Below are 24,920 nucleotides of genomic sequence, written 5' to 3' on the forward strand. Positions count from 1 at the left end.
TAGGGGTAAATGTGTTCGGTATGTTATTAGTCACGATACCTAAAAGGGACGCTACCAATTTTACCAGAACAGACACGGCAACTTAGATAACGTGCCATATCTATGAAGTCATTTGTAGTGGCAATAGGAAACCGACCACAGCTTATGATGATCCAAAAAAACTTTTAAGTCGTTTCCAACGAAAGTAAATATATAGGAGGATGGGGAAGACGGGACACCTTATCATTATATTTTCTCGTTCCATTTTGAAGTAAACAAAAACATTCAGAGAATTATAAAATCGTATCCTGAAGACTCTCATGGACCATTGCTAATTATTTAAAACCGATCAAGATATTTGGATTTTATGCGCCAAAGGTGTCCTATTTTACCCCACAGTACTGTACGAATTTTATTAAAGGCTAAAGCATCTGTTTTTGGAACCAAGGACGTATGGTTTGCATGAGGTCCACACAATTTTGGAATGCATAAATAGTAAACACATTTTCTAAATGCTGACGGACGTTATCAGTCTGTGGTCTTCACGAGTTCGAACGATAATTCGACACCGTAAACTTTGACAAACTAAATTAGAATCGGCTTTTCTCCTGATAATTTTCTTTGCGCAGGCTGGATATATACGCGGTAATGAAAATACATCAACTAATTTAGGCTTTAATTTATTTTGTTTAAACCAAACAGGGTCTGTCTATTTTAAAATCCCAGAATTTAGGTTTAAACTGGTAAAGTTTAAAAGCGTAGGCCGATTGACACAACAGATTCGGACACCTGTACGAATTTAGAGACTTGTTGTTTACTGTGTAAACTCCAATAGGTGCTACGAGTAGTGGTGGCCAGTTTAGGTTGCAACAATTATCCAGTGGCCGAAAGAACGAAATTTGGGTGGCCGAGACCAGTTACAAGAGTATAAGGGACACACATAGGCATCTAAACCTTTTTTGCGCGTTTTTATTTCGAAAACGTACGCCTAGAATTACCAGGGTCCAAAATGTGGTTTCCCTATGCATGATTCACAGACACTAATACTACTTGTTTACAACGGATATAAATCTTCTTACTTTGTCAATCAAAACAGAGGTCAATAATATGTTAACTGAGAATACAACTGTTGTAATCAAAGACTGAATAAACTTCTTAAGTTGAATGTGATAATAGTGTAAGGAGAATGGAAATTGCAGAAACGAATTTGCTACTTTTACATACTGCCAACTGTAATGTTTACTTTAATTGTCAATTTAACACGGTTTACAGCAAAAATATGGTCGATTATTACATTCGTAAAAGTTCCCCAAAAAATCAGATTCAATTTGAAGGAGTTCAAAAAACATAGATTGCGCTTCGTGTTGGACCTTTGCACAGTCGAAACCGCAATAAACACTTCAGAAAAAGTCCCACCGACGAATACTCGCGTAAAACCGTGCAATTAAATGACTCAATGTTCTGAACATACATTGAAATTGGACAAGTTCAGTTAAAAATAACACGCACTTAAAATCGCAACAGCGGCTAGCGGCAAACAAGATTAGAATCAAACTGATTGCGACTGCAATAACATCACTTAGATCGCCTTATTTGAGCATTTCGCAACTAAACTGACTGGTTTTGAATCTAAGTTCAAGCACACAGGTGCTACTGCTTTGTCGTGTTACCGCAATTAAATTCCAAAACAAGCTGACAGAAAAGTGAACAATTTAAGCCGACAGGTATGTTCAAAACATGGCAGGCCTAGGAAGCACTCTTATTCGGTTGTTATGGCACGTGTTTCCGCAATGTGCGGGAAACATTCAACTGTCAAGAGATGGAAATTGTATAAAGAATCCATGTGCACTTGCTAAGTGAGAAAATCGGACAAGTTATCAGGCTGCAAAAATAACTACGAAAGCATTGGTTAAAGATAGCTTAGTGTTTATCTAAAAAAAAAGTTAAGCTGCTGTATTAGCATTCAATTCATATTTGTATGATTTATGTTATGTATCTGACAAATGTGTAAATTTTCGCAGAAACTGGATAATTACAGATGTCTGCGTAAAAATGTCGACAAAGCAATTAAAATGTAATTTACCACTCGTTGCAGTGAATCACATTTCGCATATTTGATACGGATAACACAAACGACGCTTTTGGCTTTATGGTCCTCTCACAACTGTTGTTGTTTTTAATCCTGAAATTGGATTACTTACAAAAATATTTGCGCTCGCAACTTTTGCATGCATTTTGTGTCGCCTCTCTCGTGCACTATTGCGGTAATTTTCCACTGGTCACACATGGCCACCCTTGCGGAACGCGACAGCAACAACGAGTTGCGTGCCGAAGTCAAATTACCAGTATACTGCTGAGAGCAAGTCCACGCAAGCAGAAGCAAGCCAAATACGGATTGGGGATGCCCCAACCCCATTATAGGATTAGTAAAGCCCGCATTAACTTTCACCCTGCCAAGACCTCGCCCAGATAATAAAACGACCGAAACAACAATTTATAGACTACAAACTAAAATACCATTTTTTCTATGATCGTAATATCCGTCAATTTTTTATGATCGTTATATCAACTTTTTGTATGGTCAAAGAATCAACCAAAATTTAACAATTTAGACTACAAACTAAAATACGATTTTTTTTCTATGATCATAATATCTGTCAAAATAACATGGCCTTCGAGACTCTGACTTTTCACTGCATAATGCATCTTTGTCTTGATTTCTGCATTTAATTTTATTTTCTCCTGATAAATAACCTGTTTGAATCCAACACTGCCAAATCTCACATCTTCAGTTTGCAGCAATAAATCTTATCTGCTTAGATACAGAATGTTGATTAATATCGAATATCAAAATACACAATATGCTAAACTAACCCAAATCTGCCCTGCACATGTTTAATTAGGAGAATTTAAATATAACCAAACAACGAAAAGTCAAATAAAGCTTACTTCAAATCACATTATATGCCACATCAAGATATTTTCCATAAAAGAAAAGAAATATCTTACTAAATCATGAACAAAGCTGCATCTACTTCATAATAAACATGATAACCTCAAAATACATAAAAAGAATCCAAAACTACAGATAACACACCATCCATGCAGTGTATAACCAATTTCATTTTCAGTTTAAATCTTATTAAGACAGCCACAGGTAAAAACACAACATATTACTGTTACCCCAAGGTATATTAAGAATTGATTCCTTTTTACAGAATTGTTGATATTTCGTAACAAAACCTGCCTATTTAATTAACTAAACATACTTATAAATAACACTTTTTGTAATTAATTTCAGCTTATATATCTGTATGTGAAACTCATGCAGTATATTTCCCCACAGACCCACAAATACACTTCACCTTATAACTGGCAGTTGCCCCTCCCATGCCACCTGGTGGGTCAGAGAAATGCTTCGGAAGTTCGCTAGGTGGCGCTGTATTTGGTTTCCCGCTTAACCAAGATATTCGAAGTTGGTTACTTGGCAATCCGAGTTCGACTGATTTTGCGAGTTCCTGTTTGAAAATATTTAAATAAAAAAAAACATATTTATTATTGTATAAATGAATGTCACTGTCACACATTGTGGGGCAATTTAGAGTATGTGTATTTATGTTAACAGCAACCATGTAGTGCTAAAAAACTTATAAATATTAGTTTAAAGTAAACAAATATAAATTAATAAACCAGGTATATTACCGCAGCTTTTGCATCAGCCAGTTCGATGATGGCACTTCCTTTCTTCTTTGATAAAATCAATCCGTTTACATTGCAATACTGTACAAGAACATTTGATTTACAAGATGTAGGAAAAACCTAATATAGGAAGGTATAATATGACCTTACATGTAACACTGCAGACTTAACCAATTTGGTCTCACCCCGCATACAACCATGTTAAAGCTAAAAAACAGAACAGTACGATCTAAGTACAAAGAGTTATGCTGGATCAAATGGATGCTTGAAAATATAAAATATTAATACAAACAATACATTTTTTACAACTTTTGGCTTTTTGATCATGTACAAAATAATAATACAAGTTTCATAACAAAAACATACTTTGGAAAACATTTTCTTTAACATATCTTCGTTATAACCACCATTGTTTTCATCTTCTTTGAGCGACCTCCATTTTAACTTGAGGCGGGCAGGTTCCTTTGGTTGGTCATTATGTATAAGAGTGCTCTCTGTAAAATAAAGTTACATTAATGTGAAGTGTATGATTTTTAATTAATAACAATATGTGTATGGTGAATTACGTAAATCTGGCCACGACCAAGTGGTGATGAAGTTGAACCATTCTCTTAAGAAATAACAGTCAAGATTAAGTGCTATTCAATATGTTGGAAACAAAAATGAAGTCCCAACGAATTGTATATTTGGACTTAATTTAGTTTGCTACATACTTTAATTAACAACATATGTGAATTAAGTTATCCTATGATAAGAAATTAATGAATTATATTAAATGAAAACAACCAATAGACAAGAACTAACATAAAAGCAAGCCATTAAAACATGCGATGAATAAAAAATACATGGGAAATAAAAAGGTACCTGCGTAACAACAATAAAATGTTATGTATCGACTTTTAAGTAATTTTCGTCACACCTATTATGACTTGTATATAAGTTTTTTTAAAGTTAATCAAACACAAGTGTGAAAGAAAAACGTGTGAAAAAATTTAACATAACAAACAGTCAGTGTTGTTCACTTTGATGGATTAATATTTTTTTTTGTTGAGTATAATTTACTATAATGTTTCAGTTACAGTTAGTTTTTATAAGAAAAGTATCTGGAAACACTGCTTGAAGTTTGTGCATAAACACAAGAAGATAAAGAAAACAAAATTCCATACAGAGTAAGATGAACAACTTATTTCATGCATCACTGAACTTGAGCACAGTAAAGCACGACGTCATTGTAAAGCTTCACTATGCGTAAACATTGTGCAGATTGTGGTAAGAAACAAATATTTCAATACTGCTTACTCGATCACTAAGTGGAAATCTAACTTTTTCATTGACAGACATGGTATATGTTTTTTTAAATGTTGATCGATTTTAAAGTTAACTTAAAAAGTTAGAGAAGACAAAATGGCAGTTCCAGCACCTCCACCTTACACAGGTGCCGAGATGAAACTTGTTCCTGTTTATTTGTCACCAAGTCAAGGAGGGTTGTTGCAACACAGTGGCGTATAGCAACATAGGTTGTCATACCAAGGTGGTATGCAGCAACAGGGGTTGTCATACCAAGGTGGCATGCAGCAACAGGGGTTGTCATACCAAGGTGGCATGCAGCAACATGGGTTGTTAAACGAAGCAAAACAACCACCAACTCACAGCATGGCAATAAATATAAAACCAGTCAACCTTCAAATGGTGGCATCCAATATTACAACTCCTCCTGTCGCAGCAACACACCACAATCAACAAATATTTCTTGCACAAAATCAACGAACAAATGAAGAAATAGAAGAAGAAAAAGATAAAGCAAAGAGTAAAGGTGAATTTTCTTCATACAAAATTATTCGCTTTAGTAAATTTGAAACAGTTTATTTTCACAGCCACACGAGATGAGTTGTGTTGCACAGGTTTATGTGTGGTTGGTGTGCTTGAAATGCTTGGTGGGATCGCTCTTATTGCAATCGGCCTAGCAACCATGCCGTTCTTTTGTGTTGCAATGGTTACATGGCCAGCGGGGGCAGCAATGATGATGCCGAAGCCGCCACAATAACCGGAGGGGAAGTTGCTCGCCAAGGCGCGAAAAAAAATAAGAAAAAGGCAAAGGAACAAAACAGGACCCAACAGGCAGTGTTATACAGTATAAGTCCTTCAGAAAATGTAACTGCAATGACAGCAACAGCAGTTTCCATGACACCAGTGAATCAGAGGGCAAACAATATGACATACAACATGGGACAATTCAATTACCAAGAGCAAGTGTAAAACAAACACAAATAAATATATGTTTCACATGGTGTACCGTGTACATATTGTTTTTGTGCATAACACTACATAACCAAAATTACCTAACCTAACTGTGTATTCCTAAAGGTAAAAAGCAAATCAACTAATTGTGTACAATTTTTTATTTGTAAATTTATAACTTGCTTTATTTTCCAACCTACTGCATAAGTGTAACTTAAGATTTTGCTTTTAATAATTTTAAACTTATTCTTATTACCGTTTATTTCATCACTTCAAACCTGTTATAACTTTGTTGAGTGATAAATGAAAACAAATGCTTGTATAAAATAAAAGTCCAGGTCATTACATCAAAAATGCAATAAATGCATGAATGTAATAAAAGATTATTTTGTTCAGTCAACACACTAAATAAATTTGACAATTTTAACCTCCTGTGTTGCGGGGAAATGTCAGTCGTTATAACACAGGTGTTCTGTTTTATACACCATGTAAGTAACTTTGTGGGTAATTTTGTGTTATTATATAAATGACAATAAAAATGGCCGATAATGTACCACTGGGTGGAGACTTTTACAACCACAATGGTAGCACAATGGTAGCAGCGTTCAGCCTTTAACCCATAACCTCTGGGCTAAAGGCAAGCGCTATCCACTGTGCCAGAACAAAACATAAAAACCGACAAAACTAAAACTGTACAACTTACCCTCTTTTTTCATTTGTTCTCTCATATAACGTTGTTCCTCTTCCAATATTCTTGATCCTTCATCTCTTAATCTTTCAATCTTATAAACAAAAATTTGTAAGTAAACCAGACAATGCATTCAGGTAAAAATATGATGTTATATTCATAAAACAAATATATTCTCAATCTTTCAGTTTTATTCTTATAAAAGAAAATTTAAAAGTTGGGTAAACCAAATACTGCATTAAGATTAAGGTAAAATATGAAGACGAAGTTGTATTCAATACTCATAAAACAAAAATATAAATCTATAAATAATAACTTTTAAATTTTTCTTTAATTGAAAGATTAAGAATATATTTGTTTTATGTATAAATAATACAACCTAAAAAAGAAAATACACATTTGTAGAACATAAAAGATGTGCTGCTAATTAAAACTCATGCTTCAGATTAGTTAGCTTGTTTCTTAAAAAAAGTATATATATATATATATAAAATCTGACATGGAAAATAAATTAGTTTGCACCTCATGCTTCAGATTGGTTTTTGCTTGTTTCTTCTCTATCTGATCCGCAGCTTGTTCTCTTGCTTCTAAATCTAAGTTAATAAAATATAATGTAAAACAGAAGCAATTTTACATAAGATATTATAGAATAGGATTTATTTAAGTTTGATGTTTTACAACTAATTACCTTCTTTTACTTTCCTTCGTTTAGCATCAAGTTGTTGGGTTCTCTCTTTTGCCGCTCTCCTTGCCCGTAAAACATGATCGTAAGCAGCCTGTAATACAAAACCAAACAAATCTTCATATAAGTACAAATTCTATAGTTATATTCATACCCTTGCTCCAACATCTGACAGAATTTCCAAAGCTTGTGACAATTGATGAAATGTTTCCGCTGAAACATTCAATCAAGCATAAATAAAAAACCAACAAGCAAATTTCTTAAAGTTTATTTTCTATAGGACAAAATGCGCAGTCAACTTTCTAGCATGTAGAATTGGTAAAACAAAATATAAGGTGATATAGTCAGAGTTTAGCATTCATATTGCAGTGAATAATAGTTTACTAATGTTGCGGTTTACACATTACATGCATCATGGTTTAATAATGTCGAGAGTCACCAGCCTCTTTTTGTCTAACAACTAGAATAACAGTATCACTTTAGCAGAAAAAATAATATCGGTAGGTCTCTTATTTAAGGAATTTATTTCGAAATGACATACAAGTGCGATTGATTACTGTTAACACAACCTTCTCATTATAGTTTATTTAAATGCTAGGCAAATGTCACAATACATAAAAACGTTCTAAGCAAATGCCACATTACATAAAGTAATATATACCTAATATTAATAACCATACCTGCTTTTGGGTTGTCTGGATTTTTATCTGGATGACATTTCAATGCTTTTGCTCTGTAAGCTTTTTTAATCTAAAAAATTATAACGTGAGTTTTAAAATGTATTTATATATTTAATAAAGCAAGGTCACAATTACATTGAATACGAGGTATTTGATTTTAAACAATCCGTGTTAAATATTAAAATAACAAACCTGTTTCGGGGTAACATCTTCTGCAATCTCCAGGAGTTTGTAGAGGTCTAATTTCATTATATCATCTTTCTTTTTATTGTTCGTCATCTTTTAACTACCGAATTGTTACAAAACGATAATAACGTGTGCTGACTTACTTTTGAATTAAAAAAATTGATCAAAATCGTTTTCTTTACGTTGCTTCGCGATAAGAAAATCTTTTACTCGGGAGTTCCCCTGTCTATATATATTGTCAACTTTTGATGGGGAGCAGAAAACAATCGAGTGAAGGATACGACCCAATACAAAGGTATTGTGTTGCAGTCTTAACTTCATTATTAAAAATAAAACCATTAGCATATATTATTACCCTTTTTGCATGGTCACTTTCATGCGCGTAAGTACTCGCATATTTACTCGCAAAAACAAAGTTAACACGCATAACGTCATAAGCGTGTTACCTGCTGTAGGAGGTTGGTTGTTACTCGCATTATGCGAGTAAAGAAAAGTATGGTGGAAGTACAGTTTCACTTTTAAGGGCCTAATCTTTTTCGGGTATTTTTTTTACAGGATTTAGTTGGTAATAGGACCACGAGGTGTTAAAACTTATTTTATAAACTAGATTTACCAATATTTCGCTAAAATAGGCTTACTGAATGTTGATACGCGCACAACCAAATGACCATGCAAAATAACGCTGTTAGCGAGTTATCATATGACGAGTTAATGCGGATCGCTATTCGCATTAACTTTTTACCATGCAAAAAGGGTATAAGAGTGCTGGCAACCGACCTAACGATGTCTAAGAATGCGCACTACTTACCTGTACTACCTACACTACATAAGATTGCAACTGTTTTGACTATCAACAAAAACTCAATACTCCAACGTGTAAAATAATTTATTTAACCTGCATATGTACATCTATGTTGCTACGAGATATACACATATGACAAGCACGACAAGAGCAGCGCAAAGATGACGTCAACAGGCAGTCGGGGACTATTAAAATCAATAGCAACTGATATGCAAGCATATGTGCAAATTTAAAATTGTTGATTATTTCATTTTCCCAACCTGTCAAATACACTGTGCGATACTGCACCTTTACCACGAAAGATTCCCGCAGAAGTAGTGCTTGATACAGTGTTACTTGAGATGGGTTTTGAAAACCTTGTGGGTTGTTTAATTCTCATCATGTCAGATCTTAGTCGGGGCAACTGTTTCATGCTCTTTGTTGCGACTTTGCTTCTCTCCATTCTGTCCATTCTCATACGAAGGTTGGACTTTGTAAGTGACTTGACACCTGGTTTAACCATTGTGCTGCTTACTTTACCACCAAGTCTGTCCATCACGTTAGATTTCCTTTTTATGGCTGGTTGATTAGTAACTCTTTTCATGATAACTTTCTGCTTCATTGTGCTCACAGATTTCGGCAGTGGCTTCATTCGCACAACAGTTTTAGGTTTCATCCGTACGGAATCTTCACTTGAAGTAACATCACTGACTCGTTGCACTCTAACTTTCTTTTTCACAGAATTTGACGAAGTGACGACAATATTAGGTTGATTTTTCCCAGCTGTTTTCACCATTTTCTTCACTGGTGCTTCATCAGAAGGTGGCCCAAGTCTATCTAAGACACTTTTTCTCTTCCCAGTTTTTAATTTCTGTGTATCATTTACCGTTTTCTTGATTGATCTTAATTTTTCTTCAGTGGTATCATCAGTTGTTGAGACAACAGGCTCTCCCAATCGACGAAATACTCCAGCTGAATCTTCCGGAGTTGGAGCATCTTCTCCAAGACGCTGGAACACTGATTTTGATGTGTCGGCTGTAACATAAAATTTTACTGTGAAAATTTACCTGTTGATGTTTAAGAAATAGTTTATTTTGGCAAAGTGGATATAGCCTGCCTTTTGACCAGATGTAGAGGTTCGAGGCTCGATAATGAAAGCGTTGTGTGACCTCGGAAAGGACACTTTACGGCAATTGTTTTAACCCAGAAATCCCTTACAGGTTGTCTTAACTATCGTCCATACATTACAAAAAAGTTACCAACACTCGTATGCTTCACTTATAAGACAAATAAAAATGTATTTATATGTCCAGAACTGAGAGCAAAAAAATTTTAATTTAAAATAAATTATAATTCCACATCCTGTTAGTTATCAGTTTCCTAATGAATCACATCCGGTACAAGCTATATGTGCTCAAGTACCTATTCAAATTTGGAGTGGTATATGCGTGCAGAAAAAAACAAACAAAACATATTTTAGTAAGAAATAACTGTTGTGATTCTTGCGTTTTGACCCACATTAACAAAGAGCATTTTACAAGCACTTACCACTGTGCACAACTGAGTCAATTTTAGCAGCAACTGTTGAAGCTGAAAAATAATGTTTTCTGAAAAAGAGTTTTTTTGACAGTCTTAATAAAATTTAGAACAAAACTTACTGTCCATGTGGTTTGATCGATGGCCATTGGTTGGTCTGATAAGATTAGTGGTCTTTTCCCTTGTTACCTTGTGTTTATGAAACAGTATTATTGTTAAAATAGAGTTTGGTATGCAAAATGCAGTTTATAACAAATACAAAATTAACAAAAATGTATATATTATTATATGAGCACTTCTACACATGCTAGTTCAGCACAACAATGTTCAACATAATTCCACTTATTTTTAAATTTAGATGTTATATGAATACCTAATTATGTAAACAAAAACAGGTAAATATTATGGATATAAAAATGCTTTAGTTCACCTAAATACTTATTCTTTAAAACTGTATTATGTTAAAACACTAGTTTCTAAAAATGAAGCTATGCTGTCCGTGTTAGTTTTTATATATAGTAGGATGAGGGAAGATGGGACACCTTTAACACGTGATATCCAAATGTCCTGAACAGGTTTTAAACATTTTACAACGGCCTATAGGAGTCCTGGAAATACAGTTTTATATTTCTTTAAATGTTCTTTGTTTACTATCAAATGCGACGAGAAAGGAGAATGAAAAGGTGTCCCATCTTCCCCCACCCTACTATATTATACAGTAAAATGTATTTACTATTTACCTCATCTGATACAAGTTTAGCTTGCTTCAATATTGCAATAACATCTCCCATTGCTTTTATTCCCATTTCTAACAAATATTCACGATTCAAATCCCCCAAGATTTCTTTCTGTATCCTAGAGCAAAGTAACTTTCATTTACAAACTATATTAACATAGTATTCAGTATAAAACATTATGATTTAGTTGTCTATATTAAAACCACGGGTTGTGACTTGAAAGATATCTTGAATATTACACCTAATGAAATCTGAAATGTTTACTAAACAGGAATAAATGAGTAATGACAATATTAGTTTTAAACAAACCAACTTTCAGTTTTGAGTAAAGGTAAAACATTTGTAAATGAGTCAAATTATTTACAAAGAGGTAAAACTGAGGTGGTATTCTCCTCGTCTATCGATTAATGTTTGTTGGTTGGGGTCACTATGGTTACCTGCCACTAAAAAAAAGCCATGTATAATTTAGTCGGTAGACAAGATTCGACCGCTGTATTTACATAGCTGAATTAAGACTTAGACATACCATTTTAAGAACAAAGTTTACATAATAGATTTGTGACACACTTACCTGTGGTCACAAAATAATATCGCATATTTCATATCCAATCCTGATGGTATGCCGGCGTCTTTAAAGAAACCTATCCATGTGCTGACTGCAATATAAGATATAGTTTAATATTGACTATTAAGCAGATACATAAGTTGATAAGTATAATATAACAATGTTAATAAGCCAATTTAAATTTTCAAACATGTCGCAAAACTTTTAACGCTAAGAATTAAAACAGGCTTATAAAACATACCTGTTGGATCAGACATAGTTTTGACTTGTTGTATCTTCAATGAACAAATTACTTCTTACAGTACGTTATATACTAATGCAAATCACTTTATTAGCTACAAAGTGTGGAAAGAAGTAGTCATTAGGTGTTGATTTTGCACTTTCACAGCAGGATACTTGTACTCTGTAGATGTAGACTATAGATACACAGCATGTGATTTTGACAGTTAATGGTTAACAGTTAACACATGGAATATTGGTACAGAACTCAAGCAGGTTTAGGTACTGAACATTCAAGGTTATTAACTGAAGTGGGAGGCCATTGTTACATTACATTAGTGTTAAATTTACAGGAATAATTTCAAAAGTAAGTTTTTAATACAAATAGGAAGTTTATGTGGAACATACATTAATTTATTTTATAGTCATCAGTTTAGATAATTGCCCTTTCAACCTCTGGACTTTTTAACTCTGTTTTCAAGTTTCATTAAATATTTAATCCTCTTTTGCATTGCATTCATATCTTCAATATGCATATGGTGGCCAAGCATGGACCTTTTCTTTAACAACATGAACAGTTCTCTTTGATTTGTTGCTCTTACATAACCAGGTCCTTTGCAAAATAGTTTTGGTGTCAAAGTAACATCGTTTCCCAGAACAGCTAGGTAGTCATACATTCCAAAATAAGCTTTCTCTCTTGACAAATCGTCCTCAACCTTTGTAAGTGGAACATTTGGCATCCATGTTTTCGTTTCTCCGTTTACCTTCGCTTTCGGCCATTGGTCAGTGTTTATCCAGCGTTTTTTAAAACGTCTTGAAGTAGAGTTTAAAGTTAGTGTACTTGATAACTGGTTTACAGGATTGTAGAACCAACCAAGAGGTTGCAGTATGATTCTTGATGTAAGTTTCAAACAAGACATTCGGGTTACGCTGGCTCAACACCTGTATTGTAGTCTAAAGTGTAAACAAAACTACGTTAAAACGAACGTTGTAGTAATTTATACTGATAGGAGGTGTAATAACGCTAATGGTAAGCATGAAACTCATTAAAACTGTCGAACTATCTGAATCCAACAACGCTAATCTTGCCCTCGAGCAGAATTTGAAATGTTCGCCCCCGATTCGTAAACGATTTTTTTACGTTTTCTATTATTACCACCTGTTAATAAAAATAGAAATCACACGAGATGAACACATATATTATTATATTGTATCTGTGGTCAAGTGAACATCACATATTTTAACACGTTTTCTGACATCTTATTCATGAAACCTTACATGTACTGCCATTACCAATAATACCCCTTACTGTAAAATTTACAAAACACAAATCATGTTATTTACTTTTATTTACAACTTGAGGATTTATTCTGGCTACAAATATAAACAATAGGAAAAAAAATTCAGTTCAAAAATTTCTCCATATTTTTGTTCTAAAATAAATCATAATTATTGATTCAGTTACAACCACAAATTTTATATGGTTGTTTTGGTAAAGTACATACGGCCAAAAAAGCACCAGCTAAACATTTTAAGTCACACTTTTGATACAACAAATGCAATATACATATGCATGCATGAATATTACTTAAGAGTTAAACCGTACCTAAAGCATGGTTTTGGTAACTTGGTTTTTAATTACTGCGGTAATACATATTCGCTGAGTAGGAGAAATAGTGAGACTATGAGTGTAAAATAGTAAAAACAAAGGTTTTGTAAAGTGTACACTTATATCTATCATGGATGTAATTTGCAGTTTTGTTTATAAGGCACCACATTACATCTTCTGCTCATAGGACTTTAATTTCGATTTAAAAACCATAAAAAGAAAACACCTAACAAAGAAATTCAAGACATTAAAATGAAGTTCATGTCACCAGGCATAATTCTGTATCAGATTACATAAATATTACAAACATGCAAATGAATTTACCAGGCTACTGTCTGTTGTAAGTTTGTGTAATGTACATAAGGTTTAATTTGGCTTCTACTAATGACACAAATTCAAGTGCCCTTTCAGTTCCAAAAGTAGAAAATGTTATTTTCCAACAACACTTGTTAGTAATATAAGTAACATTAGGTGAAGAATGTGTTTATAAAGCCTGTATTAACGTATCAAGCAACATTTTAATGCAAAGGTTAACATCTCCATCTTAGTTATGTTTACATAGGAAGATGCTTAATGTCCCTTTATTTTCATAGCTTTTGACATATTTACACCAGTAAGCTTCTCGATCATTTCTGGCAGCTTAGCAACCACATCCAACACCTCTCCTGACAACTTAGCCGCTCCAATCTCTCCCTTGCCAGAAGATACCATAGTGATCTTCCTTGTTGTAGCAATAGGAGCGGCCACCTCTGCCGCAACCTTGGGCAGAGTGCTCAGAACCATATCAACCATAGCAGCCTCCTGGTAATCTTTCCACGCATCAGCTTTCTTGACCATCTGTTCAGCTTCAGCCTTAGCACGAGCCTCGATAGCAAAAGCTTGAGCTTCTCCCTTCATTCTGATAGATTCGGCTTCAGCTTCTGCTTCAAGAACAACTTTGTTTCTTTCTGCTTCAGCAATGGTCTCCAATCTAATATGTATTGAGTTAATATGTAACATCAAAGTACAATCACAGGTGTGGCTTCTGTGTTTAAAACATGTAACCCTATTTATTTGCGTAAACACACTAATTCAAATTTTACCAGGTTAGAAGTTTTTCATTAGTTCAAAGAAAAAGTATACACAATGTAAAAACAAGTATAAAGTTTACTTCTACGTTTGGATGTTGAAATTTAAGTGGATGCAGGACATTGAGTTGAAAAAATCATTCACTATATTTTAGATATGATATGACCATGTTTTAGACTGTGACCTTTGGTCGAATGTTTCGAATCATAAGCCTAAATAAATGCACACATAAAAAAAGATTAAAAAAACTTGTTGATCCATGAATGTTAAATATTATAATATATACAGAAACTTATCAAAGAAAAATGAATTTCATAAACAAATAAACTTTCATAATCCCATTGGTAATATTTTTTCCATGACAAAATAAAGAAATGATAACAATTACATTTAACACATATTTAGTAATAAACTGCATTAAACAATTATAACTTGATTAAAGAACACCAAATAAAACACTAATTTCACAACTTTTCTTGCCTGTATTTTTCAGCTTCAGCCGGTTTCTTCACTTGAGCTTCCAGTTCTTTCTCTCTCCTCAGGATCTCTTGCTCCTGGACTTGAATTTGTTTGGATCTTTCTTCAACCTTGATCTGCATCTCTGCTTCTTTGATCGATTGCTTTGAAATTGCAGCTTGAAGATCGTAAGCAAGCTCAGATTCGGCTTTTTTAGTATGAACCTAAATTGACAATTTGTTTTGTATTGAATACCTATAGTGTCATTCTTTAAAATACACAAATTTTTACCTTTGATTGATACTTAATATTCAATTAACTTTAATCGATTCAAGGGCATACATATGCACAAAAAAGCAAAATACACATATTAGGTTTCTATGATTAAATATGTGCATAAGGTTTCATTGTCAGCAATATTTAAATAGAACAACTAATGATCTAGGCGTTTTATTCTAATCAAAAAATATAAAACCAATTTACAAATACTTAGCATATCCAACAATTAGGGCGTAAGGTTTGCGGGATAGGCCTAGTGAAAAGTGTTTTTAAAACTTCAATTTGAAATTCGTTATGAGATAACATTGGCTAGGGCATTAATTAATACATAGTTTTATTGTAAAGGGTGTTTTATTTATCAGTTGTAATAGTTATTAAAAATTTGAATTATATAAATTTTGAAAAATTTATTTACTTATTGTTATAGTATTCTTTACTATTCTATCTACATGTTAGCAAGCAAAATATATAGACATAAACAAATATTATATAGATGGATACATTTTATATTATAATGTATACAGTGAACAGGATATATTCTTTCTAGCAAACCAACTACAGCAGTAATTATTAATTAACTGACTGATAAGGAAGTGATTATCATTTATTTCCTAGTGTTCTATTGCACAAAAGCCATGCATTAATAATATTATTAATTATTCTATGTAAATAATATACAAAGCATACAACATATAAAAGTGAACAAATGTCCAAGAATTTTACGTTTTATAGAAATTTTGCATTGTAACATGCAATTGAAATATTGTATATATATTTTTATTTATATATACATTTGTAAACGTAGAAACCACACATTCAGGATTTCCATTACAAATAAATTAAACATGAGGAAAACAAACAAAGCAGAGAACTTTAAAATAGGAACAAGTCAGATGTTCGTTGCCTAATATCTGGTCAAGCAAAAAATATAACTTACATAGGCCATATATCACGCGCAAACAACTATTTGTATAAAATATGTTAAGAATTTAAGTTTAGTCATTTGTTTACTCACAAATAGTGTGGCAAATGCAACAGCAGCAATTTATGTATATATATATAATAATAAAAATTCACAATAACCCAATTACTAATTGCAAGCTAAGGTAATGGACTACTGTGTAATTTAAATGGGGAAAATCAACAACATAAATACAAGCATTAAACCTTACCTCAATATCATAAGCAGCTTTCTTAAGATCATAGTCTCTCTTTGCTTTTGCGATCTCCGTGTCATTCTCGTAACGAACCTTCATACGATCTTGGTTGGCAATCGCTTCCTTGATCCCGGCATCCCTCCTCGACTCTGCCTCTCCAATCTTTGCATCTCTCTGAACTTGAGCAGTTCGTGTTTGACCAAGTGCAGAAAGATATCTGTGGTATACATAGGCGTCACATTAAGGGTGCTTGGGCCTGGGGTCACCATAACTATATAATAGACATGATATGAGGTGTTTTAGCACTCCAGTTTTTTATCCTAATACAGAACTTACTGACCCTGCAGTTAATTACTAGTCTATACAAACAGCCAATAACAAGGGCCAAATAATACAGTACTCGGCACATTAATCAATGAAGATCCACATGTTTCTGATAGTACAGACCATGTTTTATCCAATTACCTAAATGCATTATTTGGATGTAGGAAACTAGTAAGAAACTTAACAAAATCATGGAATTACTTTTTCGCTTCATTAAAATTTATGGCATTTGCGGCAAAAAAAAGCTACTATCTCTTACTGTGGTACATTGGTAATGTACAATAGTACAAAAATATATAACTACACATCTAATTAGTAATTACCCTTCATTATCAGTAACATCCTTTAGAGTGTACGACACTACTGTAATGCCCATCTGAATAAGATCAGATGATGCAACTTCAAACACATTTTTTGCAAACTTTTTTCGATCTTGGTAGATTTCTTCCACTGTCATGTTGCCCATGATTGCTCTCTGATGACCTAAGTGTAACGCAAAATTTTTACAGAAACTTGTATAGCCAAAGGCGCCAAACCTTGGGTGGCGGGGCAGGCAGGCGTACATTAAAGTTTTCTGCACTGCAGTAATTAGTAAACATTGGAACCAATTGGTTAAGATTTGTTTAACAGTAATAGGCATTTAATTATCCCAGACACCCCTACATTTTAAAAAGTTTGTTTTCAAAGACTGCATTACATGTAGATCAAAAAAAATTGAACTGTAAATAATTTTTCGATTTCTGTTAGAAACGCTGCACTAGTATATTAAAACTGAAATAAAATTCTGAAAAATGTTGCTCACCTTCAAGGGTTTCAAGAGCAATGTTGTGAATCTCCTGCTCAGTCTTACCAAGGAACTGCATGCAGGCATTGGCAAGCATATCTTGATTTTGCCCTTGGATTTTAACCTGGGCAACCCCAATGCATGAGATGGGCACACCCTTTAATGTGTTCACCTGAAAAAATCCCAAAAAATATTCACCCACAAAGTAACATACATGGACACATGGTAACTCATAAGCTGGCACGAGGTGTATGAACACCCGTGTTATAGCGACTGTTGTTTACCAGCCACGCAAAGATATTGCAAGTTACATTCATTTGTTTACCTCTGTAGAATGAATCTTCAATGTCATTGTGTTAAGCGATATTCTCTGAAGTCGTTGAACCACCGGCCACTTCCAAACCCGGCCACCAGGAACCATAAGTGGTCGACTATGCATACAACCAGACACAACCATGGCTTCATTTGGTCCACACGTTTCAAAACCCATTTTAATTATTTTACTTTATGTATGATACAAAAAATAATCTGTGAATAGAAGTGTAAACTATTTAGGGTTTGAAAACATCCTTAATGGACCGCCTTACCACTGAGACACAGCAAAAAAGTTTGGGAGGTTTACTATTTACAGTGTGCCCATTAATGTGTTAGGCCTACTGTGATCGAAAATAATGAAACAATAATCAAAAGACAGAACAACGAACAAAACAACATTCAAAAGACAACAAAATAAATAGGAAATGGATGTGACACTACACCTTTATTGCTAACAATGAAACAAACAAATTACCAAAGAAAAACCATACAGAAGGTCTTTATTTTAATTAACACTTTCCATTAACCTTTTTTACTAATGTGGAATGTAAATATATAAGTATAAAATATCAAAGCTATTAAAGAAGTGGAACACAATATGTTAAGTGATATGTATACTTTCAAAACTATGCAGCATCAAAGCAAAACTTTATTGCAAAAGTGCAAATAAACATTTTTTTATAAAATATATAACCCTCTCTGGTACTTGTTAACTGTTAAATTACAGAACATTGAAATATATAGATTACCATTATAAAATAACAGGTACATTACATATCCTAATTTAACCCAAACAGCAACTGCATCAACAAAAATTAAACTAAAACTTGTTTATTTTCAAAGTTAACACTACCTAAAAATGCTAGGTAAGTAGCTAATATAAGAATTTCGGTCGCAAACTTTTTCTGTTGATCCCGTGGAATAATACTGAAAAATTTAAATCACGAGAGTCATGTGTTTACGTGCGTTACAATCCTGCGGTTCACACCCCCGATAAAACACAAACAGTCTCCCAGATAGGGAACTGACATACACCGTAATAGAAACATGATAAACAAGAATTCACTTCAAAATCATTTTTTACTTATTTTTATCTGTATCAACGTATCGTTTATAATTTGATATAAACCGAAATACTTGAATCAAAACTTACTATATGGATAGAGTCCGTATATAAATACGGACTGTTTATATACCGACTCTGATATGGGTGTCTTAAAAAGACACACACAGTTGAACAATATCAGTTACTACTGATTTTATCCAATGACATATTTATCATATACCACAGTATCAGTCCCATAAAAGTATTAGGAGTATTTTCAAGCCATTAAATCACTTAAATCTCCCTTACAATCTTTCTGCTGTACATGTTTTTTGCAACTTTTCTGTATTTATATCATGAACATAAATTAGCAATTGAAATAGCAGATGTTATTAAGATTTTTGGTTTAATCTAATGCTTCAGTATTCAACACAAATTTACTTGATTTTTATTTAATTATGATCTAATAATGCGGAATAAAATTACATCACAAAACAAACTAAGTGCTAAAGTGACTACACTTTTACAGTTTAACTAAAACAAATAGGCACTCATGCACATTCCAACACAATATAGGCACTATAATAGTTGAGGTTGGTAAACCAATTCATACAAAAACATCATTAAAAATATTGGGAAACAAGATTTGTTCAACATGAAAACACACGTACTTGATGTGACTTGAAAATGTAACTAAAAGTTAAATGTTTGCTGTATGCAAGTGATATACTGCATGGGTTATGCTAGATGTGTATAATGACATTGAATGATAGTTTAATAGAATTATCACATGTGCAAATTGAAAAAGGGTTTCTGTGTGTAATTATTATATGCACAACTGGAATTCAGCTGGTACCTAACCGGAACACTATTACAAAAGCTTCGAGAATGCTTTTAGTAATAAATATTTGAAACCCAGACTGTGATAAGTTTAATTGCTTAGTTATCTCAGTTAACTTATATTTCTACCCTAGATATTAATATAACAAATTTGACATTCTGTGTTGATATTACCACATTCTTTTTTAAGTAGACTTCAATATAAAAGTAAAATCACTAAAATATTTGACATTAACGTACAATAATTCAAAGAAACGATATTTCCAAGTAGTTAAAAAGTCTAAATCTAGGATCGCATGTGGTGTTTCAGTAGCAATCAATCTCATTCCTAAGTAACAATGCTTCTTATCGCTCTTGAATTATTCTTGCATCAATATCTACGTGGGGAAGGAGATCGTGACCGATGATGATGGCGTCGTGGACTTGGACTTCTCGCTCGATTTTCATAATGAGGCGACCTTGACCTTGTGTAATCGACCTCTGTGTAACCTTGTCGGAATCTGCAATTTTCCGCATTACAGTCAATTTTTGTATAATGTATGCTTATTATTAAATATTACATGTGTATAATACATGCTAAATTGCAATGCTTTTCTAGGAAAGTGTGTTTTTATACAGTATTAATTACCCAATTTAATATCTGACTATAACATTAAAATGTTAGCACTCAAATTGTTATTTGTCAGAATAGCTTTAAAAATTGCACAAAATGATTAACAAACCTTGGATCCAGAGCTTCAAACGATCGCTCCAAAGTTGCAGTAGCTGCGGTTCCAATATGGTGATTCCTGATCAATTTTTCAAGTCTTGAAATAATCTCATAATCAGGAATTGCAAGTGAGGTAACATCCAGTCCAAGCATACGAGCTACCACCTCACGGAAATCTACCAGCTAATGGATAAACATAGTTAGCCTTAAAAGTTAATAAATAGACAAAACAAACCACTATAGCACTATGGGGTAAGTTGGATATTGCTAGCATAAAATGTCCCATATTTCCTAACTGTGCTTTTAACAATTAACAACACTCTTATAGAGTCCTGAGGACACGATCATATGATTGTGTAAAAAAAACTTGTTTAATACAAATTGGATGGTAAGACAGAGTAAAGACCTGAAATAGTTCGCACCAACCTACTTTATATAAAATTTTCGACAGCTTAAGACAATTTGTATACAACATGCAATACAAGTTATGATATAATGTACGCTACTGTATAAGCAATGTATAATAGTCATACATAAAGTCAAACATTGAAATGATGTAACCTACCTGCTTTTCTCTTCTTGTAACTTCATCAAGAGCAGTTTTAGTTGATTTGTTATCATTTGTCACAGCATCAAGTTGTGTCCTTAGTCTTTCATGATTCAAATTCGCATCTTCTCCTGTCATCTTCAAATTCTGCTTCAAACTAGAAAGTTTTTGTCGTTGTCGATCCTTAGTAGTCGACAACTTGCCCACACTTGTCACTAATTCATCAATCCGACGTCTTTGTTCAAGCGTGACAGCCTAGTAAGACCGCAACAAAGTTTATTTGAAAGGGTTTGTAAAACATCTTTTTTATTTGTGTACCAATACTTCAATGTTCTGTAGAGGCTATCTTCATCAAGGTGAAATACACTCAGCAGCACAATACAAGAGTGTCTTTCACCCCGATAACGACGAACTGCATAGGACATCGAGCATCAGTACTCAAATAAATAACAGAAGTGCTCTTGTAAGCAGCAAAGTTTGTATTGATTTTTAATTTACTGAAAATACCACATAGATGAGATATAAAAAAAGTGTTGGCAGCAACAGTTTTATTGATTTTTAATCTACTGAAAATACCACATAGATGAAATATGAAAAAAGTAAAACATTAAACCAGTTTCTACTTTACTGAACTATATAACCCCTACTTAAACTATATAACCGTAGTTATACCACCCCACCTTCAACTCATTGGTTTCTGCAAGTTGAGCTTTAAGTTGTGTTACTTTCACTCTCTCATCCCCCAATGCATGTTGTAACCTCTCAACTTTCCTCTGTAGTTTCTGTACAGTGACGATGGCATCATCTCGATCAAGAGCAAGACCTGATCTTGTTTGTTCCCTCTCATCCTGCTGAGCAATTTTCTTCCGGAGCAACTCCATGTGAAGCTCTTTACTCTTCACTTGCTCTTTCAGTTCTTTCACCTAAGTTTACAACATTATAAATATGTTGTACAACTTCATAAGATGAAAAAACAAGTCCTCGCATGTTGGGTAATAAGTAAATAACATCAATATAACTGTGATCGGTTTCATACACTTTGTTCTGTTACAAATTACCACAAATCTAAGTTTGTGGTGATTATTCTTTAATTGTTTAACCCACCACCAACATTTATAATTTAATTTATTAAAAAATGTTTAAAAGTAAGGCTCCATATTGTAAAGTAGTATTTTAGCAATTTATCCTAAATTAACCATTGAAAAAAAATGTTTTTTCTATGTTGTTTATCATCATAAATAAAAAAAATAAATAAAATTTTTTCTATGTTGTTTTATCATCTTAAATAAAAAATACAGTTGGTTGAGTAAGATGGTCCATGTTTTCATTCTCTTTTATCATCCCATTTTGTGGTAAACATAGAACATTTACAGAATTATATACTCTCCACAACTCCAAAATAGCGTAATTGATTGTTAAAAATACGATTAGGAAATGTGGCATATTATGTGCTAACTGTATCCATCTTCCCCAACCTACTAAACTCCACAAGTTTTTATTCCAACTCACCTTTCTCCTTAGGACATGATTATTGGATGTTTTTTCAACAACTGCTTCAGATTCCAACCTTTGTAATTGATGAGCTCTTGCTATTAAAACATCAGTGTTGAGATCATACCCAAGATCAACTGCCACATCTTCCATGTGCATTGCTTGAGCCATTTGCTCCAAAAACTTCAAATACTGGAAATATAAAATGGTTTTTAAGTTGAACATAATTTACTTTTAGTGCTTGGAACATTTAGCAAAATAGTGTATGTTATTACATGCAGAATAGTATTTTATAAGTTATTAAACTGAGTTTGTTTAGTAAGTTTACAAAAAAGGTATCTTTAGTTTTTATAACTATAATATTTAAGAGAATAAGTGAATAAGCATTCAACACAGAATTACTTTTTACAGATTTTTGATACAGTAGCCTATAGGCTTGAAAATAAAATATTATGCATAAAACATATCTTGGCAATTACCCCTTTTAACGGGATAATGATAAAAGATGAAAGATCTTTTCTTGACAGCTCGGCCAAGGATAGTTTCTCTAATTTAACCATTAACCCCTCTTGGTAATAAACTATGTTTATAATTACCCTGTTTTTCTCATTTCTTAATGTATCTCTCAACACTTCAGTAGAAGCAAGCTCGCCCTCCAAATCTCGAAGACGATTTTCATTCTGATAAGTGAAGGTTTCTGCTTTCTTTGCTCTTCTAACAGTTTCATGATGCAACTCACACTGTCTCTCAAGTTCCTTGTTCATATCACTGACTTTTTGTTCCAGAACATCAATATGCTAAAACAAAGCATTGTATTATAAAACTATGTTTCTTTAAAAAACAGTTTTTTTTAAAACTATTTTTCTTTAGAAACTACTTAAAAACAATCTATGTGTTACTTATAAGGTAATAATTTATTGAAACCAGACTTTAAAAAGACCTATTGATGTACACTGTGCATATTTAAAAAAAATTGTATACATTACCAATAAATATAATTTTGCTTTGTTTTGATTTTGTTGTATGTTTAAACAAGTTAAAAGTTTTGTTATAATATTGCTTAATTCTCTTACAGCTTTCTTCTCATGTTCACTTGAAACCATTTCTTTGATTCTATCCTTAATTGCATCTTCTCTTGGTTCAACCTCAACATAAGGATCACTGAGAATCTGAAACAAAACAAAACGTTTTTTTACAAGACATAACAGAATATATCAGTGAATAACAGGTGTTTGTATACCTCGAGCCAGCTTAAGAGTTACCATGTATGTTGATTTGTGGGTGATCATTTATTTTGGGATATTTTTTATGCATGGCTGATAATTTAGACAACCCATTAGGGACCACTGGGTTGAAGCAATTGCCGTTAGGTGTCCTGCTCAAGAACACAGTGACGTTCTTTGTACCCAGTACATATATATTTTTTCTGTATTGTTGGTATTAACTAGTAATACATACGTTTACAAAACTGCACAGTCGTTTACCTTAGCCATGGAACTCCTAAAGGTTTGGAATTCATTGTTTGCCAAATTCCTTTCATATTCCAATCTCTTTACATCATCAGTTAGCATTGTGATCTAAACAATAGACAATGTAACATTAGTGTGTATAGATAAGTTTGGTAGATGTCCCATGTAAACATTTGGGAACCATATTTATTTTAAAACGATTTCACAGTGATGTATGTGTGTGTTTTGATGCATTTTAGTTTATATTGATATTTTGTGTTTTTGTGCAACAGTAAGATATGGGTTTTGGTTATTTCAATTTCCAATGATAAAGAATGAAGTAAACTTTTTACTTTTGTATTAGTTTGTGAAAGTTCATCCCTAGATGACGCCCATGTTTTATCATTGGCTGCAATTCTCTCCTTTAACATTTCGTTTTCTCTTTCCAATCCTTCTTTGCTGTAATTTGCATCATCTAAGTCCTGGAAAGAAAAAATAGTGCATGGATGTTATGTGCTGTAGGTATGTAAACTATTGCTACAAGTTAAATTTAACCAAATTATTTAATTACTTAACAGCCATTTTACAAATTAAATGACAAAACCAAATATTTAAGTTATTTAATGGCTATTGCTCCAACCCGGTGGGCACTAATGGATTGTCTTGAAAGAAAACATATTAAGCATGTATAAAATAACACACTTTTTCAGATCTGATATTTTTCCCCACGCAAGGAAAAATAAGTGACATTTATTTATTTAATCGAAATTCGCATAAATGAATCACGGATTATATTAACAGAAAGCATATATCAAAATTACCTCTGTAGCTTAATGAGTTGATTGTATTCTCGAAACA

General features: G+C 33.0%; 6 protein-coding genes across 11 annotated transcripts in view; 1 reads left to right on the forward strand and 5 right to left on the reverse strand.

Annotated features, from left to right (window-relative positions):
• LOC100183726 (dnaJ homolog subfamily C member 17) overlaps positions 1–8,365 on the reverse strand; it is a 33,860-nt gene extending 25,495 nt beyond the window's left edge. For 4 of the 5 annotated variants that reach the window (XM_009863419.3, XM_026838990.1, XM_026838991.1 and 1 more), the window contains exons 1-9: positions 8,159–8,365; positions 7,967–8,036; positions 7,441–7,499; positions 7,293–7,380; positions 7,127–7,197; positions 6,620–6,698; positions 4,045–4,172; positions 3,682–3,759; positions 3,345–3,497 (exon numbers count right to left, since the gene is read on the reverse strand). In XM_009863419.3, the coding sequence (XP_009861721.1) occupies positions 3,345–3,497; positions 3,682–3,759; positions 4,045–4,172; positions 6,620–6,698; positions 7,127–7,197; positions 7,293–7,380; positions 7,441–7,499; positions 7,967–8,036; positions 8,159–8,245 (813 nt within the window). In that variant the 5' untranslated portion in view covers positions 8,246–8,365. Of the gene's footprint in view, positions 1–1,222; positions 2,162–3,344; positions 3,498–3,681; positions 3,760–4,044; positions 4,173–6,619; positions 6,699–7,126; positions 7,198–7,292; positions 7,381–7,440; positions 7,500–7,966; positions 8,037–8,158 lie in introns of those variants that run through there. The other variant, XM_026838992.1, reaches the window with a different exon arrangement.
• On the forward strand, positions 4,179–6,466 carry LOC108950393. The gene is made up of 3 exons (XM_026838994.1): positions 4,179–5,176; positions 5,243–5,491; positions 5,553–6,466. The coding sequence occupies exons 1-3, from the start codon at positions 5,083–5,085 to the stop codon at positions 5,720–5,722; spliced, it is 513 nt and encodes a 170-aa protein (XP_026694795.1). The 5' UTR covers positions 4,179–5,082; the 3' UTR covers positions 5,723–6,466.
• Positions 8,366–9,020: 655 nt separating the features above from the next.
• LOC100186081 (uncharacterized protein C19orf47 homolog) lies at positions 9,021–12,328 on the reverse strand. Of its 2 annotated transcripts, XM_002124217.5 has the most exons (6): positions 12,013–12,324; positions 11,778–11,862; positions 11,210–11,324; positions 10,592–10,658; positions 10,482–10,523; positions 9,021–9,968 (listed from the first exon to the last, which is right to left on the reverse strand). In XM_002124217.5, the coding sequence occupies exons 1-6, from the start codon at positions 12,026–12,028 to the stop codon at positions 9,202–9,204; spliced, it is 1,092 nt and encodes a 363-aa protein (XP_002124253.1). In that variant the 5' UTR covers positions 12,029–12,324; the 3' UTR covers positions 9,021–9,201. The 2 variants fall into 2 exon arrangements, with proteins under 2 accessions (XP_002124253.1, XP_002124334.1); XM_002124298.5 differs by lacking the exon at positions 10,482–10,523 and having other exon boundaries at positions 12,013–12,328.
• On the reverse strand, positions 12,108–12,997 carry LOC104266662 (39S ribosomal protein L51, mitochondrial-like). The gene has a single exon (XM_009863421.3). It carries the CDS (start codon positions 12,908–12,910, stop codon positions 12,440–12,442), a length of 471 nt encoding a protein of 156 aa, XP_009861723.1. The 5' UTR covers positions 12,911–12,997; the 3' UTR covers positions 12,108–12,439.
• Positions 12,998–13,321: 324 nt separating this feature from the next.
• Positions 13,322–18,216, reverse strand: LOC100175893 (flotillin-1-like). Its single transcript, XM_002123669.4, has 6 exons — positions 17,993–18,216; positions 17,686–17,839; positions 17,207–17,366; positions 16,575–16,776; positions 15,148–15,347; positions 13,322–14,569 (listed from the first exon to the last, which is right to left on the reverse strand). The coding sequence occupies exons 1-6, from the start codon at positions 18,155–18,157 to the stop codon at positions 14,170–14,172; spliced, it is 1,281 nt and encodes a 426-aa protein (XP_002123705.1). The 5' UTR covers positions 18,158–18,216; the 3' UTR covers positions 13,322–14,169.
• A 1,236-nt stretch (positions 18,217–19,452) lies between these two features.
• The window catches only part of LOC100182336 (coiled-coil domain-containing protein 170), a 10,184-nt gene continuing 4,716 nt past the window's right edge, over positions 19,453–24,920 (reverse strand). The window contains exons 10-17 of the mRNA XM_009863423.3: positions 24,099–24,191; positions 23,688–23,783; positions 23,211–23,411; positions 22,633–22,806; positions 21,804–22,046; positions 21,142–21,378; positions 20,590–20,759; positions 19,453–20,367 (exon numbers count right to left, since the gene is read on the reverse strand). Of these exons, the coding sequence (XP_009861725.1) occupies positions 20,238–20,367; positions 20,590–20,759; positions 21,142–21,378; positions 21,804–22,046; positions 22,633–22,806; positions 23,211–23,411; positions 23,688–23,783; positions 24,099–24,191 (1,344 nt within the window). The 3' untranslated portion in view covers positions 19,453–20,237. The remainder of the gene's footprint in view (positions 20,368–20,589; positions 20,760–21,141; positions 21,379–21,803; positions 22,047–22,632; positions 22,807–23,210; positions 23,412–23,687; positions 23,784–24,098; positions 24,192–24,920) is intronic.

This window comes from Ciona intestinalis, unplaced genomic scaffold, assembly GCF_000224145.3.
Source record: "Ciona intestinalis unplaced genomic scaffold, KH HT000137.2, whole genome shotgun sequence".
NCBI classification, from domain to species: domain Eukaryota; kingdom Metazoa; phylum Chordata; class Ascidiacea; order Phlebobranchia; family Cionidae; genus Ciona; species Ciona intestinalis.

Bases quoted from the DNA above. Each gene is read 5' to 3' on its own strand.
- LOC108950393 (XM_026838994.1), top strand. From the start codon at position 5,083: ATGGCAGTTCCAGCACCTCCACCTTACACAGGTGCCGAGATGAAACTT. The intron at 5,177-5,242 runs GTGGCGTATAGC...TGTCATACCAAG, and splicing joins AGGAGGGTTGTTGCAACACA to GTGGCATGCAGCAACAGGGG. The intron at 5,492-5,552 runs GTGAATTTTCTT...TTATTTTCACAG, and splicing joins AGATAAAGCAAAGAGTAAAG to CCACACGAGATGAGTTGTGT.
- LOC100186081 (XM_002124217.5), bottom strand. The intron at 10,524-10,591 runs GTAAGTTTTGTT...ATTATTTTTCAG, and splicing joins TCGATCAAACCACATGGACA to CTTCAACAGTTGCTGCTAAA. The intron at 9,969-10,481 runs GTAAGTGCTTGT...TTTATGTTACAG, and splicing joins TGACTCAGTTGTGCACAGTG to CCGACACATCAAAATCAGTG.
- LOC104266662 (XM_009863421.3), bottom strand. From the start codon at position 12,910: ATGTCTTGTTTGAAACTTACATCAAGAATCATACTGCAACCTCTTGGT.
- LOC100175893 (XM_002123669.4), bottom strand. From the start codon at position 18,157: ATGGGTTTTGAAACGTGTGGACCAAATGAAGCCATGGTTGTGTCTGGT. The intron at 17,367-17,685 runs GTGAGCAACATT...CGTTACACTTAG, and splicing joins TGCTCTTGAAACCCTTGAAG to GTCATCAGAGAGCAATCATG. The intron at 14,570-15,147 runs GCAAGAAAAGTT...AATACATATTAG, and splicing joins GCTGAAGCTGAAAAATACAG to ATTGGAGACCATTGCTGAAG.